This window comes from Gallinula chloropus (genome assembly GCF_964237585.1).
Source record: "Gallinula chloropus genome assembly, chromosome: 13".
Lineage (NCBI taxonomy): Eukaryota > Metazoa > Chordata > Aves > Gruiformes > Rallidae > Gallinula > Gallinula chloropus.
The window spans coordinates 12,199,603-12,216,840 of record NC_140098.1 but is presented as its reverse complement, the minus strand read 5'-3'; the positions used below and the strand labels follow the sequence as shown (position 1 = coordinate 12,216,840).

The 17,238-nt window shown below is 37.7% G+C and overlaps 1 protein-coding gene across 1 annotated transcript; it reads left to right on the top strand.

Moving 5' to 3' along the window:
- Positions 1 to 5,678: 5,678 nt before the first annotated feature.
- Positions 5,679 to 6,686, top strand: LOC311196486 (leukotriene B4 receptor 1-like; the record flags this gene model as incomplete). The annotated part of the gene is made up of 1 exon (XM_084270058.1): positions 5,679 to 6,686. One exon carries the CDS (start codon positions 5,679 to 5,681, stop codon positions 6,684 to 6,686), a length of 1,008 nt encoding a protein of 335 aa, XP_084126184.1.
- Between the last annotated feature and the right edge of the window lie 10,552 nt (positions 6,687 to 17,238).

Here is a 17,238-nt window from a genome sequence, read left to right as displayed (position 1 = left end):
CTGAGGAGCAGCATCATGCAACACACCAGCTTCTCTAGCTATACAGAACATACCAGGTACGCTAATTACTAGGTGATTGAGGGCATATATGTTCCTCTACAAGTTTCTTTTGCTAACACACCTATGGCAGCTGCTACAGAACAAGAGAAAATCCTTGTATCCCTCATAAAATTAGTACAATTTTTCTACTTTCAGCACAGATAACCAACTTGATTGTAAGCCACAAACCTGAGACTTCACATCACTCTAGGGCATGAGCTAGTGGCTCAGTGCTTGTGCATTAAAGGGATTAAATAAGACTTGGAAGCAGCTCAGATCTGCTGAGCAGGGTTGTTTCACAACATGAGAGATTGGAATTTGATCTGCATTTCGAAGAGACTATAAGAGCACAGTAATGAAAACTACACTGAAGGAAAAATTGTTAATATCATTGCAAAATTTTGGTACTTCAGAGGAATAGAAAATTAAATCAGACTCCAAATTATTTTTGTTGCACAGGAAGCTGCCCTTATTATGTTAGTTACAGCATACTAACATTGGAAACAGACATAAAACAGAATTAAGACATAGAAATGTGTATTTAGAAAACATCTGCAGGACAGAAGAGACATTGTGATTTTTGCCTATGAAGTTATCAATAATTAGAAACAATACTGAAATTCAACTCAAAATCATCTTTCTGATCTTATGCAAAAGAATCAGTTGTATGAGTCTCAGTCTCGCTGTGCACCATGTGCAGAGAAGGCTGCACCTCCACAGCCCACACATAGCCAAAAATACAATATACAGTGTCCAGCGCCACCCTGTGTTGAAAATACATAACTACATGGACAGATTCTTTTATGCAACAGTTGGCCATTAAATAATGTATGTCTGCTTTACATGCAGAACAACAGCTACCCTCTGCTATGCAAGGGCTGCAGCAAGAAAGTGTGGATTTTGGTTTTTTTAATCACAGCTCCTCCACTAAGAGTGGTATTGTTTATGATTTTCTTTCAGTACACTGCTGAGTAACAAGGAGATATTAACCCTAGAGTAATAGAATATTTATATGCAATCCCAGTAAACGAAATAGGAATAGCTGTAGGTGTAGCTAAATAATAAAAATCAAGTAACTTTTGGCAGCAAATCATCCAAGAGTAATTGTCATCAGTAATTTGTTACTCAAAAGGAAGAGTATGTAAACAACGTGTTTGATTTACCCAGTAGCAATTGTGGTGCAGATAAGGATTTTGGCTAGCAACAGTTTTGTGTACATACAAATAGCAACTTAGTGATAGCTTATTTAGAACAGGCCAAAGTCTCACCTTAAACTGTACCAAATCTATACATTTACTGTTTGAAAGCTTGTACTAGGAATAAGAATGTTAAAGCTATATATATTTGGAACAATGTTGAGAAAGATAGCTAAGTTTTTCCATTTTTTCCATAATCTCCACATAATTGTGAGTCGCATTCCTGCTTATAGTCAGAATTATAAATACAGTTTTCCACTACCTTAATTGGAACCTCTGCTCTCCTGAACCAGGTATGTCTGGTTGTACAAAGAAAATATTTCACCATATACTTACAGAGTTTCAGGGCTGCTAGGAACGTGTTCTGATTGTCTGTGATCTTTCTGTAAGGTAGGAAAGGTACCAATGCATAGGCATGTATTGACACACGTATTACAGGTGCCCTGTAGCAGTCCTCCTATCTATCACAAGTTCTAAACAGGAAATCTTTTCTCTGGCCAGTTGTATTATTAATTGCCAGTCTATTGTTAATTGCTACTGAGGTAAGGGATATAATTTTGTAATACTGTTAGAAGACTAAAAACAACACACATGGCTCAGTATTTCAAACTTTCTATTTATAGGGCAAGGTACACATCTTTTATTGCCTTTGGAACTGAACCCATGGTAGCTCCTCACCAAGTTATTTTCCCTGGTGACAAAGCAGCAAGTACAAATAAGAATGTTCTCAGTGCTACTGATTCAGTGATACATAATACTACCTCACAAGCTGCTGTCACAAACTGTAAGAGCTTAGAAATGTCTGGTACATGTCTTTTCCTGCACTGCTCTTTGCTTTGCTGTAGTTGCAGAGAAGAGGTTATTAGCTGCTGCACACCACCATGAGATCCCACTTATATGCCACCATCCTGTGACAAGAAAGCAACATTTAGATCAACTGTGAACTGACCCAGAATTCACTGATCAAGGCAAAGTGTGACACTCTCACACTGCCCTTAACAGCACCGTTGAACTCAGTCTGTTATCAGACAGCTATACCAGTGCCACAAATGCTACCTTGTTTCAAGGCTGAAGAACTAAGGAGTTTAGACTGGTAACTTCCTGCCTTCAGCGTTAGCAGGTAAACAAGGTTACAAACATCAGTTTCCAGCGGCTCAGCAGATACCTGATACTTGGTGATCACCACTCTACATCACTTACTAGGAAATTTAAAGACAAAATTCAGAGACGAATTTAAAAGTCTTTGGCCCAGCTATTTGTACAAGTTACACAATATGGATCTCATGTGCATCAGCTGCTCTGTAAATTGTTACAGGCATGCTCTTACTGCATGGAGGGGTGGATGCACTTTGAGCAGAAGTTGCTAGCCCAAAGACTCGCAATGTCTTGGAGTGAAATTCCATTTCTCAAAATAAAGATGAAAAATCTGGAAATATAAATTCTAACATACATTTAGTGGTCCAAACACAGCTGTCTGAAAATGCTCAGTGGTAGTGTAAGTTATAGACCATCTACCAGAGGGATGCTCATGCATGCATACAAAGAAAAATAAATAATTCGAAGGATGAAACACCTCACCACTGAATGTTTAAGCCAAAGCAAATTCTATTTAAAATGTTTCTTAGCTGTAGCACAGAATTCTTAAGCTTGAGAAGTTTCCAGAAGTTATTTGCCAATGTAATGGCAGCTGATTTAGCAGAAAACTAATGACTGAGTTGTTGGATTAGATATAATACACATCCACACAAAAAACTTCATAGATTGATTTTTTTAAAAAAACACAGAAATGCAGCCTAATTTCAGTGCTGTTAGCAGAATTAGACCAGAGTTTATGAGGTCTGAAGTCCATAGATTAAAAGCCCCACCCACATCTGGTCACTAGAATGAGTAAGATACTGAGTTGTTTAGCCACTGTTGTGTTTAGCATGTTATTGAACATGCTGCACTGCTCCATTTCTTAATGCAAATACCTGTTAAATTCCTTATAAAGTCTACTAGTACTGTAACTTTGACAAATAACCCAATGCTTTTAGAGAATATTAAAGAGTTTACAAACAATCTGAAGCTTTCATAGTAATCCAACTGCCACACAGAGCCCTACAGAAACATGCTCTCTCGCTAACATTAACTAATATCTGTGGTAGCAAGTCTAAGAGCCTGTCTTCAGGGTCTTGCTCAAGGAAGTCTCAGCATTTCAACACCTGTCTGGGATCTTTTTTTGCAATAGAAATCCCACACTGTTGCTGCAACTGAGATTCATTTGATTCTTGTTTAAATGATGGCTACAGCCAGAGGCCATCTGGCAAGCAAACTTCAGCTGGGGAAATAGGTTTCTGAAAAATGTAAATACCTGTGCTTCAGAAGTTCAGCCAGATCCATAAGTCACCAGATTAGAACTATACTAATACCAGTACTCAATCATTGTACAGACAAAAGCTCTTTGACACTAAAAGTAAAGTTTTAAGGAAGAAAATCTTACAGATATGTCACCCGGTGCTGGAGACATGCTGATTATTTTAAGGATCCTTGTAGAACAAGGATTGGCTGTAAGGTTGAGGTTATGAGTAGCCCTTTATTATGACAAAACTTATTATCAGCATAGATTGTCTGCAACTTCTAGCAGCTAGCACATCTTATTGTTACACAGAATTTTTAGCAATTATCATAGCTTTTAGTTTAGATAGTGATTACTAGAAATCCTGCTCGAGTCTTTAGTTACCTAGGCTTTTAGTCACCTGAGGTCTCTACAGATTAGGTCAAATACTTGATCAGCTTGTGATACAATAATCGTAATCAAGATTCAGCCTTTATCTAAAAGGACCTGCCTGTCCCTGTAGCATTGGGTGACAAGAGGCACCAGGCATCTCTCCTTGCTTTTTGGTTTAGTTCATTTGGTTTGGGTTTTTTTGTCCCCTAATCAATAAAAATATGCAATTTAGTTCAGTCTAGATATGCCACTGACCAGAAATAAAGCCCTTTTCAAGTTACTTATGGTGAAATTATGTGTATAAAGGTGCTTTCATTAGAAGAAGTGATTGCCCCCAACTTCTGTTCATTAGTAGATTTTTTACAAGTGGTTTTCAAAAATTCCCTGCAGAATACAAACAACCGATTGGGTTTTCCCCATAGCCATTCTGCATTAAACATGCTTAAAAATAAAAGGAACCAGAATCATGTATCTGATTAAATCCAAATTAAAAGCTTTTATACAAATAGTATTTTGAAGATGTGATACTTAGCTTCAGTGGTGTTATTCTGGATTTGGTTTTGATCCCATTATACTCTTATGAGATCAAACCCAACTAAGCTGATTTGGGCATGGTAATGTTGCAATCCTTTTTCTATGATGAGAGAGATTTTTCAGCATAGTATTATGTACCACATTTACCAGGTTCATAAAATTCAACCTCAACACTTAGGGAAATAATCTTTATCACAGCCTTAAATTTCAGTGAGCAAGCTATGTACAATTCCTTTTTTCTGTGTGTTTTTTTAATGGAAAATACCCTTCCAGTTTCACTTCTGTGACTTGAATATTTCTGTCAGTGCTGCTGTTCTAGTTCCTCCTTTAACTTTTTAGAAATGGACTTCAAAAGATGTTTTGACATCAGGATAACAAAATATTTTCATGTTCATTGGCCAGACACTGAATATCTTAGGAGTCACGCAAGATTTGAACATTGCATTGACTACCAAATTTCTTAGGAGATAGAGTCATAGCCCACAGCAGAAGGACAACATAATAATATTTTTCTATGGTAAAGCATTTCCTCCTAGAAGCCTATATACAGGCTGTTCTGATGGTTATTGTTTGGCTAAAGGACTCCAGTTTCCCAGAGCATTAGAAATACAACTCTCACCAGCATATTTTCTAAATCACTATCAACTTTTCTGCTGAATTATGAAACAGGACACAAAGGCAGCAAGCACAATATTTTATGCTTTGAAATGGAATTTCATGTCAAATGTATAATGCAGATTTGTTGCTTACCTCCCACACCTCTTTATTGGCTTTTATAAAACAAAATACAGAGTTATTCTTACAAAGAAGGGTAGAACAGCATAAAGATGGTTGTTGGTTTTATCCTTCTCATAGCTGTTGATCAGGTCAGTAAGTTTAACAGAGTAGCGAGTTTCTTTAAGTAGGGACAGTTTTGAAAGACCACCACCATGCTTTAAAATCTGCTGAAGTATTGTGGATGTGGGACTAAAAATCAAAGTCAGGTGCTATGCTGTTTTTGTTTTTGCTATGTATGCAGAAATGCACACTGCCTTCCTAAAGAACAGGAAGTAGCATATGTGGTCAGATGCTTTATAAGAGTGAGCTCATATGCCACATTAGTCTACAGAGCATCAGAGAACTCTCTCTGGAGTAGGTCACTAACACCTTCAGAATAAAAACAAAGGATCTTGGCAACTGAGGAGAACTGGAGAATTCCCAGAATGAGTCAAGTGGAAGAAAGCAGTGTCAACTCAACATGGAATATTGTGAGGTCAGTAGTCTGCATCATACTCAGCTTGTCATTTATCATTGGGACCCCTGGAAATTGCATTGTCATCTGGACCGTCTGCACAAAAATTAAGCAAGTATCTCCTTCAGTCCTGCTGATCTTGAACCTGGCCATTGCAGATGTCCTTGTACTAATTACTTTACCAATCTGGATTTACTCCTTTGCCGACTCATGGGTTTTTGGAGTCACCTTCTGCAAAATCCTGGTTTTCGTTATTTACTGCAGCATGTATGCTAGCATATTTCTCATTACAACCCTGAGTTTGGAGCGGTTGATGGCTGTGTTTTACCCTCTCACACTTCAAAGGCACAAAACAAAAGGAAAGATTTCTTTAATCCTGTTCCTCGTTTGGTTCCTCTCCATCACTTTGGGCATTTCTGTCATTCCATTTCAAGAGACAGAAGAAACAAGTGGTGGGCTACAATGCACGTGTCGCAACTACTCGTCCAGCAGACAGAAAGTGTCATATCTTTTGCTGGAGACTCTTGCAGGTTTTGTCATCCCTTTTGTAATTATTTGCACTTGTTACATGTGTGTGGCAAGAAGAATAAGCAGAATGACTTACCAATCTAAGCGACGATCGGAACGGCTCATTGCCAGCATTGTGGTGGCATTCATTTTGTGCTGGTTTCCTCATCATGTCTTTAACATCCTAGATATTATTTCGATTCAGATAGAGATGTCTAATAAGGAATTGTCTTTAGCACTGGATGAAATTGTAGACAGAGGAGTGTACATCTCTGGAGCACTTGTATTCATCAGTAGCTGTATTAACCCTCTACTTTATGCTTTTGCTGCACGAAGATTTCAGAACCACCTGAGGCTGGCCAAGATATCAAAGCTGTTTGAGCAGATGAGTCAGACTGTAACAGAGGAAGACAAGAAAAAAAGTTTGGTTGTAGTCAAAGCAGACACTTTATTAAGTACAGAAAACGCCTAACAAGGAACATACTCTGAATAATGTGATTGTGTCATTTTCTCAGATGTCCTTTCTCCTCATACCATTTCATTTACTAAGCAGTCCAGATAAAGCTAGAGATGAGTAAGAGCTACTAGGGTTTGTTTTGTCTGTTACAAAATAATTGGCTTGGGCAACCTAGTTCAGTTGCTAAGTTAGCACTAGCTCACTGGTGCTGAGAACCTTAGCAAGGTGGCTCAAAGGCTAAGGAATACAGCACTTATTCTCCATTAAAATGATTTGCGATTTCTAGAAATTCTGTGTGCAGAAAACAAGAGGACTGTATATGGAAAACAAAAGATTTGAAAGTTTAAACTTAGTTTTTCTTTGAAAAAGACTTGTTAGCTGCTCAAAAATCCGTATGTGATCTACAGTTTTAAGATCATACTTAAATTCTTTGTATGGGAAATTTTTTTTGATGTATAATAATGACAAAACTATTTTGGGTAGATGGAAAATATAAAGCTATTTTTATTCATTGATGTGTATTTGAAAGTAATAAGGGTTGTTTATACGGTCAAGCTCACTTACTGAATTATTATTATTTTGTGTTAGTAGATTTTAACAAGTAAAGTCTGACATGCCTCTAGGAATAAACAGGAGGTACAAGGATTCTGTTATATGCAAACATAGTTACAGACTTCATGCTTCCTTTGATGTCAAATACATTGCATACTTCAGTGGCAATTAAGCTATTGATAGATTAAATATACATACTATGAGTATCTTAAAATTTGACTCAATTAAACTAGATGTCTATTAAATTATGGAAGAATTGGATCAGGCTCTGATGGGAGGGAAGAAGAGATCCTCAATACAATTTTTTATGCATAAGGTAATTACAGTAGCAGTACAAAGTGTCTAATATCAAACAACTTTACCTTGCAAATAAGGCAAGGTTTATTCTTCCCTTGTAGAATAGGTTTTGCCATAAGAAACCAGTAAATTTAGTGCTTGCAAGGACATGATTTTAGTTTTGTGAATGTGTGCAACCTCACAGTGGAAAAACCGTGTGGCATTGAGTGTTTGCTTTTGAAGGTTTATGTTTCACTTGTGCCTAGCTTTTTTATGTTCGCTCTTGCTTATTTTTAAGTCAATGGTTTGTAATACAATCAAGATAACTACTGTTTACTAAAGAGCATATTGTAATATCTTGTACATTGTTCTGAACAGCTGCTAAATACTGTTACTCATCTTTACAGAAAAATTACAAATACTATCTAGAACTTAATTTACAAACTCTAATTATCTAACAACCAAGGATATTTGAGTTATATTAATTTAGCTTGTAAACTGAAATAAACACGGGGAAGTAAAATCCTTATCTGTTAATAGAAGAATATTTGTTATTCCTGCTTGTTATGAAAAGGTCATTTTTCCTTCTCAATAGAGAAAAGGTCACATCACAGTGGGCTTCCCATCAATAGGACTCATTCACTGAAATTAAAGCAATTAAAACTTTAGTAAGACCTTGTTTGCAGGAAAGAGTAAGCCCAAGATGAAGTACCTTAGACTTCACCCCATCCACGTACCACTCTACCCTATTAAAGGCTCTTTAATTGCTGTTAGTATATTCAATATAGCAATGTGGCAGTATCTCACAACTCTAGTTATCTACTGCATAAAGAAGTGGAGCTGTGTTTCCCAATGTCTTCTTGAGACAGGACTCACTATTCAACAACACCACCACAGAGCAGATGAAGAGATAAGCTCGTGGGTACTGCAACTGAACTAGAGTCAAGCACTTCACAGCTTGCAGGTTGGAAAGACCCAGACAAATTTTAGTACAATCTACCTGATGGGAATTTTCATTTCTATCATCAGTCTGTGCTCTATACCTAGTTATAATCAATCTTCTTGGCTTAAACCCCTGGCCATCTGTGTATCTATAATCTCTCTCATGAAGGACACAATCTTTTTTGCACCATTTGTTGTTCTGCAAGCCCTTTGGGAGCATTAGCTGCATGTTAAATGCCTTATGCTCAGCTACATCTGACCCAGGACACTATATAGAGAGATAAGTGGCCAGTTATAGTCCATGCAAACCTAACTACTGCAGTGGTGCTTGGGTTGCTTGTTTTTAAATCAATAAGTAAAGAATAGCGAGTCAGACTCTTCGTTTTATCCTGTTTGTTGCTGCTGGGTCTACGTCTTGCCCAGCATCCAGCAACCTTAACAGAACTAATAATTTTTACAGACCAGCAAATGCATTCTAGGGACTAACAAAGGCAGTTTTGAATTGAGAGCTGTTATTCTGAAAATTCATAATGATTTACTACCAGGTGCTGCTCTGCCGCCAAAGTGACAGTACTTGGTGTAGAGACCTAAGCCAAGTTTGCTCAAAAACGGTTATCAAACACCAAAAAGCAGCACATTAGCTATACTCTACTTCCATGCTTTGACAGTAGGTGGCAAGAATTTTCTGTATCAATATTCAGATCTCACTTTTTTTACACTCAACTAAAGTACTTGTAAAACATGGCACCCATCAAGGAGCTAGAAATATTATCTTCATATTTATGGCCTTTGACAGCTGCCTCTGTTAGTCATCTTTAACAACTATGTTTCTTTTGAAGGCTGTATGAGGAGCAGTAAAAGATGCTAGAAGAGCAGCCTTTAATTTCACCTTTCTACAGAGCAAATAGTTAATTCTTGCAAGTATTCACAGATAAAAACCACCAGCCATGACATAACTGGGTCTGAGAGTCTATGTAGAAGTATGATGTAATGACATGGTTGACTGCTTCTTCCTTTAAGAGCCTGTCAGTGTAGGAAGATTTACCACTTCACTGATGCTCTATCACAAAGCTACAGAGATTCCAGTAGGCCATTCACCCAATGGACAATGATTATTCTCATTTCCTCAAGTAAATCCCAGCCAAACTGAAGATCTAGCATAAATTTGGTAAAAAATGCTGCATCTTACACCAGTGACACTTCATGCTTCTTGGTGGCTACATTACGTATCCATGTTACAGATTATACCGGAGGACTGATAGAAAGCGGAGACTTCCCTTGGGTGTTCAGGCTAGCTCAAAGCAGTGACTTAGGGCAAGAGCAATATTAACAGTAACTCGAGACACTTGAACCCTTCTGAGAAAAATGAGGTTTAGTCTCATCTGAGTTCCTCTTATTTTTCTTACTTCCTAATTCTTCCATCCTTGTTTATGAAGTCAGTCTCTGTGGTTTCACTGTCCAGCTATTTCTCATGACACAGCAAACACAGCTGAACTGAGAGGGCTGCTTCAGTCACCTGAGTCATATCACCTCAGATTACACTGAAGTACAGGGAACATTACATGGAATCAATGCAGTGCTGCTTGGAACACTGAGTACTAGGTGAGCAGATGGTTTGTTTGTAAAAATTAATCTCCTAACATTGAAGTCTTACCCAGCCTGAAACCATTCCATGGGTATACATCAGGAATTTATCATGTTGACTGTAGTAGGATCATGCTCCATAAAGTGAATTCTTGCTCTATTAATAAGATTGAAGGAGAGCCTAAAGTATTTTCAGTTCATGCATAGCCAACATACAAGGATAAAAAAAGAACACAAAGAAGTATCAGTCTTACACCTTTCTTTTTTGCCTGCTGACATCAAAAGTTTCCTGTAACATCATAGTAAAGTAGTTGTTATAGAAGTCTGGTTTAAATCACTGGAGCTTTGTGGGTATTTAGGGGCAACTTGGAATTTAAGAGGTAACAAGGGAAAAATCAGAGATCCTTCTTTGCAGGAAGAAACAGGGCAACTAGAATATACTAAAGAAGAGTTTGTTTTGTTTTTTTTTTTTCTTTAACAAAAACAGTAGAACATTGTTTAGGAGGAATTAGAGCAAAAGTTAAGAGACATTTTAAAGACAGTTATGGAACTCTTTTGATTACTATTGACAGAACTAAAAAGAAGATTTGCATGCACATCTTGGGTGAAAGGAGTAAGAGAACCTGGATGCTAACAGATAGCATGGAGACTACACACACATGCAAATTCTTCCACATTCAAGCAAGAGTCTGATCCATAGTAAGTATTTAGAAAGTAAAGTTTTTATTGGTTTTATATCCCACATGTGTTACCCCCTTTTCTGCATGTATAGAGAAAAAGAGAATATTAATGAAAAAAATTTATTTTACTGGAGTGGAAAAGCAAGTGAGGAATGAGTTATAAGGTTAAGAAGAATATGGCCTTAGAAGGAAATTGAGAAGTTCAGCTGTGAAAGCTGAGTATAGAAAGAAAACAGAGGGAAGTGAGACCTAGTATGTTGCAAGGCAGTTTCAGGTTTTTGTAAATGCTTTGTTTTAGCAATTAACTGATCTGACGAGAATTCTTCATTAGAAGATTGCTCAGCTGGATCTTCTCTGGTTGTTAAGAGATAAAAGAAACTACATCAGAGATATTTAGAGAGACATAACCCTGTCCTCTGAGAGGGTAACTTATGCTGCTCCTGTTCGTATGAGGAGCTGGGTGTGACCAGGACTATGATGATCACTACTAGCATTTCAGAAACTTTACAACACTGTTTACAGTACTGAGAAAATTCCTGCACTGATAGGTGTGGAGATAAGGATCATATGCTGCTTGATTCCTTTCTGTCCTCTTTCCCCTTAAAAGAATTATTTTAAGTCATATTGGTGTTTCTTAATAAGGATTCAACATTTTAAACTAGATGCTTTTAAATTGAAAAAAGATTCAGATTAGAATATTTTTCTGAAGTCAGTGGTTTAAGTGATGAAATTAAAAGATGCTATAATGCTTTCCAGTACAGGCTAAACAGTCAGCTTAAGTCAAAGATTGTAATCTGCTACAGGTACAGAACCCACTTATTTTCATAGAAATCAGGTACCCAAACTACATTTGGATCACAAGGGCACCACACAAAGGTAACACTCCAGTTTTAGATGTGCGCATTGTTAGTACTCAGTACATCCATTTCAATGGCTATTAAATGGAAAACAGTACTAACAGTGCTGAGATGCCTAGAAACATTATGGACACTATGATTATCATACACTGAAGTGTAGATCTAGAGAATCTTAAATCAGAGATTAGTTTGGACAGCTTTGAGTACATTAAGTGAAAGAACTGACTCCTCATTTTAGTCTAATAGACCTATTCATGATGTAGCACGTTACATAGAGAGTGAAGGTCTACGTATTTCATTTTCAGAGAACTGTGAATTCAAAGCACCATTTATGACCTGTTATTAGCCTGCTAATATCACCTTAAAAGTGACAACAGGAAAATAGCTATGAGAATATCACTTCTAGCCATTGACACCTCATGCTATGGTAACATGTGACAGCGTAGACAATCTAAAAATATGCTGCAGATTCCATATCTGGACTGTACCACATAACTCCAACAGTTGCTGTAACATTAACATCCACAGTAGAGTTCCCCATTGAACTTGGTGAGTAGTATTGGAAACTTGTAAGCCACGCTTTTTTTTAAACATTGTAACTAATTAATTATGCTCACATCCATTTGATAGAAAACAGCCACGACCATTCAGCTACGTTGTACAAGGGAGCATGATGTAATTAAAACTGAAGAAAGCGTTTCGCAAAGCACTCTCTATATGCCTTGTTCTCTCCTGCCACCCTGTGGCTATTCCATTTAAAGAACTTTACCCTAATTACAGTACCCTTAACGACATAAACTTAACGCAACTGCTGACGTTCTCCATTGTGAACCATATTTTAAGGTTCAGACCACTGAGACAGAAAGGTTCACAAAAGACACAACAGCTTATTAAGAATCCAAGCCATGCACACTTCAGAATCATCTAGCTGGTTCTTTTCTTACTCTTCAGGAACCCCAAGCTCCCATAATTTCAAACACTGCATAAATTAGGCATTTTGATAGTATATATTTAGCTCATACCAATTTGTAAGAAGCCTGTGCTGAAAGAGTTTTTTTCCCTCCAACAAAACTATCAATAAGCACATTTAGCTTTACCCTGACTCAAACTTGAGTAGCTCACATCTCATCCCAGGTGGTAGTTTTGATTTCTAGGCTTTCGATAGCCTTGACATCCTCTCAAAAAGTTTAAAAAGATCTTGACTTCAGTGATAAAATCAGGAATTGTTTTTACAGTCTTCAAAACATCTGCAATAAGTAATTTGCAAAAGCTTTGCCTTTACAGAAAAGGAGAAGTGTTAAGAGTAAAGCAGAAAATAGAATCAAATCTTAATTCTAAATTCCCTTTTTTCCTATTGGAACGTTTAGTTTCCATATATAGCCCTTTTACAGTCTGTCTATGAAAAAGTCTTTGCTTAATCCTCTCACATTAGTCACATTGACTAGCATTATACTATTGGATTAATCCTAGTTTTAAAGGTGATCACAATCAGAAGAAACCAATTTCACTCCAAGACTTCTTGTAAATACTTCTAAGAAGAGCTCATGAATTGAAAGGTTCTACCTATACCTTTCTTTAAGCATCCATTCTACCCTAAGACTCATACTGTATAGTACACTAAAGCCAGACATTTTACATTACACCCCTTACTTGGCTCTGTGATCACTAGAGGAGCTCAAAAATTGAAGATTTTCTTTCTCTGGGGCTTCAGTCAGGGCTTCCATGATTGTTACACAGACAACACTGGTCCAAGAGTCAAGCCAGGAAGTCAACCTGTATACGGGGATTCAAGGCCCTTAAGAGTAACCAGCATCAGATACAGCCTAGTGATCACCAAGCAGGACCACAGGGGCTAGTCAGGGCTGAAGTCAAGCCAGGAAGGTGGTCCATAAATCACAACCTGTATCAGTAAGGCACATGGCCTGGCACAGCTGTAGCAGAATTTAAAACAGGCACTCCAGCAACCCTGCTTAGATAGGGGCTGAAGTGCTAGGCCTGAGTTTATATGAACTACTAGGACCAATAGGTAGGGCCTGTGGAACAAAGACCTCAGGTGGAGTGTCATTAAACTTTAATCAGGGTCATTAAGGGTTATTAGTGCACTCAGGCACCCCATAGATTCTTAGCAGCAATGGAAATACCATAGAACATGACAATGCAAATTATTCATGAATAATGCCCAGTGACCTCCATTGCCTTTTGTCTAATGGCTTCAGGTGGGCAACTTTGTACAAAGAGGGGAAGTCTCCAAGGAAAAATTACCTTTGTTTTGATTTTTAACATTTCAAGGTTCTAACTTTTTCACTCATATTTATGTTCCTTGTCAATTCAGTATCACTTCTAAAGAAGAATTGTAATTTAGGAACTTCAGAGTCTTCTTCCCACATCTCTTTTTTTATCCTAAAGTCTTGTGGTCTTATCACAGTTTGTCTGGGTTTGAAGTACAGGGAGATGTTTTGCTGCTTCTGAGAGAGAAAAAATTGTGTCTTAACTTTTCACCATTGGAAATACATGGAAAGTTCAGAAGAGAAGGAGCTATGAAGGCATATGCTCTTCTGATCACAGAGATGTTATCACAAGCTGCCCTGAGAATTTCACCTGCTTTGGATCACTGAACTTTGACTGGAGTTAACCAGACGATTAAATAGCCTAATGTAACTGTCAAATCAGCTGGGTGATATGATCTTTCATTTCACTGAGATGAATGTTATTGAGTGAATAAAGTTAAATATTTAGCATCCTGAGCAAAAGAGAAACAGAGGCTCAGTATGTGTTTAAAAACATAATGATCTTAAGCCTCAAATTCATGTTGCAGTGGATATAAAGTACGCTTGCTTGTTGCTCTGTAATATTACACACATAATAATTTTAGGAGCACTGACAGTTTCATAGAGAGGTAGTGATGTTATTTGATTGTTTCAAATTCCTGGGGTTATCCGCAAGTATTAAGCTGTGTAACTAGTGGCAGGACAAGAGGGAAGGGGTTCGAGTTGTGCCAGGGGAGATTCAGATTCGCTATTAGGAAAAATTCCGAAAGAGTGGTGAAGCATTGGAACAGGCTGCCCAGGGAGGTGGCGGAATCGCTGCCCCTGGAGCTGTTCAAAAAGCGGTTAGTTGTGGCGCTTCAGGGGATGGTTGAGAGGTTGAGGTGGTATAAGGCTCATGGATGAACTTGATGATCTTGAAGGTCTTTTCAAACCTTGATGATTCTATGATTCTCTACCAAAGGGAGTGAAACTGTTTAAGAAGCCAGAGAACATTTTCCTGCCTTTTTTATCAATATATGAGGGAGCTGCAAGATGTTTGCAGGCCTCTAGCCTGAGTTAACTGTCCTTTCCTCATGCAGACATTCCTCCTTACATTAGGGAAGATAACCCCCCTTTCTGTGCTTCAGCTGCTATTATAGTTGCTTAGTTTCTAAATGTTTATAACAGCCTGGAAACACCATTTCTGAAGGAGCTGAGAACCTGCCACCGTGGGCTGATGAGCTACCTGTGTGGCTTCACCCAGTGCCAGACCTCCTAGCTCTGCAGTGGTGGGTTTGATTTCAAGTGTACTCATTTCTAGCTCTTCTTAGTATATCAGAGTCAGACAGTGGTGAATAAATACAGCCCCACATGTCCCACCTTGCCATTACTTTTTGTATGTCAAGGAATCCCTTTCTCAGTACATTTGCAGGCAACATTGAACACATGGAGTGTGTGGTGCTGGTAAGCTTGGGAAGTGAAATGTTGTAGTTTCAGGGTAAGTGTAAACATAAGCTTACTTTTCAACTTTGCTGCTTTAGCCAAAACCACTTCCTTCTCTTTCTACCTCTTCCCTTTTCCACATACAAAGTATCTCATCATCATTCCTGTTTAAGGAGAAGTACAGTGGTGTCTCTGATCCCTGCACAGACCGTGACGGTGATATGGAAACAAACCTGAGATCATTATTTTTCTGTAAAGTAGACCACCAAAAAAAAAACCAAAAGGGAAACCCAATTTGGTTTGTCTGAATCATAAGATAAAGATTAGCCTCTTGAGCTGACAACTTCCCATATTTTGAATAACATTTTGTTAAGTTTTTCCAAGAGCTCTATTAAAGGAATAGTAATTACTAAAAGATACAATGGCAGGAAAACCTAAGAATTTCTCTCTTTTTTTATAGCAACATAACCTGCTTTGAATAGTTAATTATCTATCTCTAAAACCTGTTGTTTAAACACTAAGTCTGAGTGTGTATGAACGATTACATGACAACAAATAAACCAAGGCAACATAAAAGGTTTTTTTCTTTAAGGAAGAAGAATTTTAACCTGTATAAATAAAGACTCAGAAAATGGAAAATTGCCTCTCTTCTGAGGTTAACAGAATGGTGGAGACTCCTTTCAACCCACAGGAAAATAGGGGGATGCCATAGTGAGAAAGGCAGTGAAGCAAAGATATATTTCCCTGCTGAATTTATAACTGGCCTATGGAAACCATGGCTACAGGTGTTCATGGAAATAAGTAGTGTTGCAGGAATTTTAAAACACTTTAATTTTATGACCAGTTATACAAGCTAAGGCAGTGATACGAAGTAACCCTATCTACTGCCTCAGGATATAAGCGGGGGGTCAGGAGGGCATTGCTTTTAATGCCCAAACATTACCTGTATCTCAGAAGAAGATTTTTGTTAGAGGTTTTTCTGAGTAAAATTCACATTCCTAGAAATTTTAGGTGCTTGATGATTCTGGACAGAGTTCATGTTTGTATTTAATAGAAAACATTTCTGTAGAAATGCCATCATGTCTCAAAACACAAGCCAAAGGTAAGAATGGATTGCAGATGCTGCCTTGGTGACCTGCCAGCAAGCAAAAGCCTGCTGACAGAGGCTGTGCTATTTGTGGTGCTAGTTCGTGCTATGACTACTCCCAGTTTACAGATAGGAAAATGGAGGGAGAAGGAAGGTACTCAAGGCTACACAACAAGTGTCAGGGTGAGAGTTAGAAAAGTGTCTTAATGGCATCACCATAGTTAAGTACAGATCAAAAAAAATTATCAGGTAGGCAAAATACTTGAAAAAATATTATTAAAAGCTTTTCCTGATTTTTATACAGTTGGCATTTCCAGAAGGTAGACTTGTGAATTTAATACGGAGTTCAACTTAGTGGGGTTTGGCAAGTGGGTTTCTGCATTGAGAATAAGGGAGAAATAATAACAGAGAAAGTTCCATTAAAACAGAACATTAAAAATTAAAAATTTGTAGATAGTGTGAACAAAGGATTATACATATAAAATATATATTTAGTATATAAATAATTGCCTTTCCAGGCAAAGCTTCGAAAATATTATTTAAAGCAGATTTTAGCTTTTGGTTGCAAAAGTTTCTAAAGAAGTTTTAAACAAAAGCAAGGACTGTATAGCCACAAAGCAAGCTCAAACAGCAGCTTTTATCTGGAAAAATCATGTTGCAGCAACTGAAATAACAACCTTCAGAGTGAACACCTACTCTTTAGATATTTGATTTCAACATGTCTCAGAGGGCAGACTGGAATCCCAGGTTATTGCTTCTTACATATATAGAGGTCATAAATAAATGGTTGCTTATGTCAATCACGTGTAATCCCTCCTTTTAGAAATTGAGCCCAGAGGCTACCTTAATGTGTCCTAGAAGCCCACAGAACAAAAGGAGTGCTTTTTCCTCTTGTTTCAG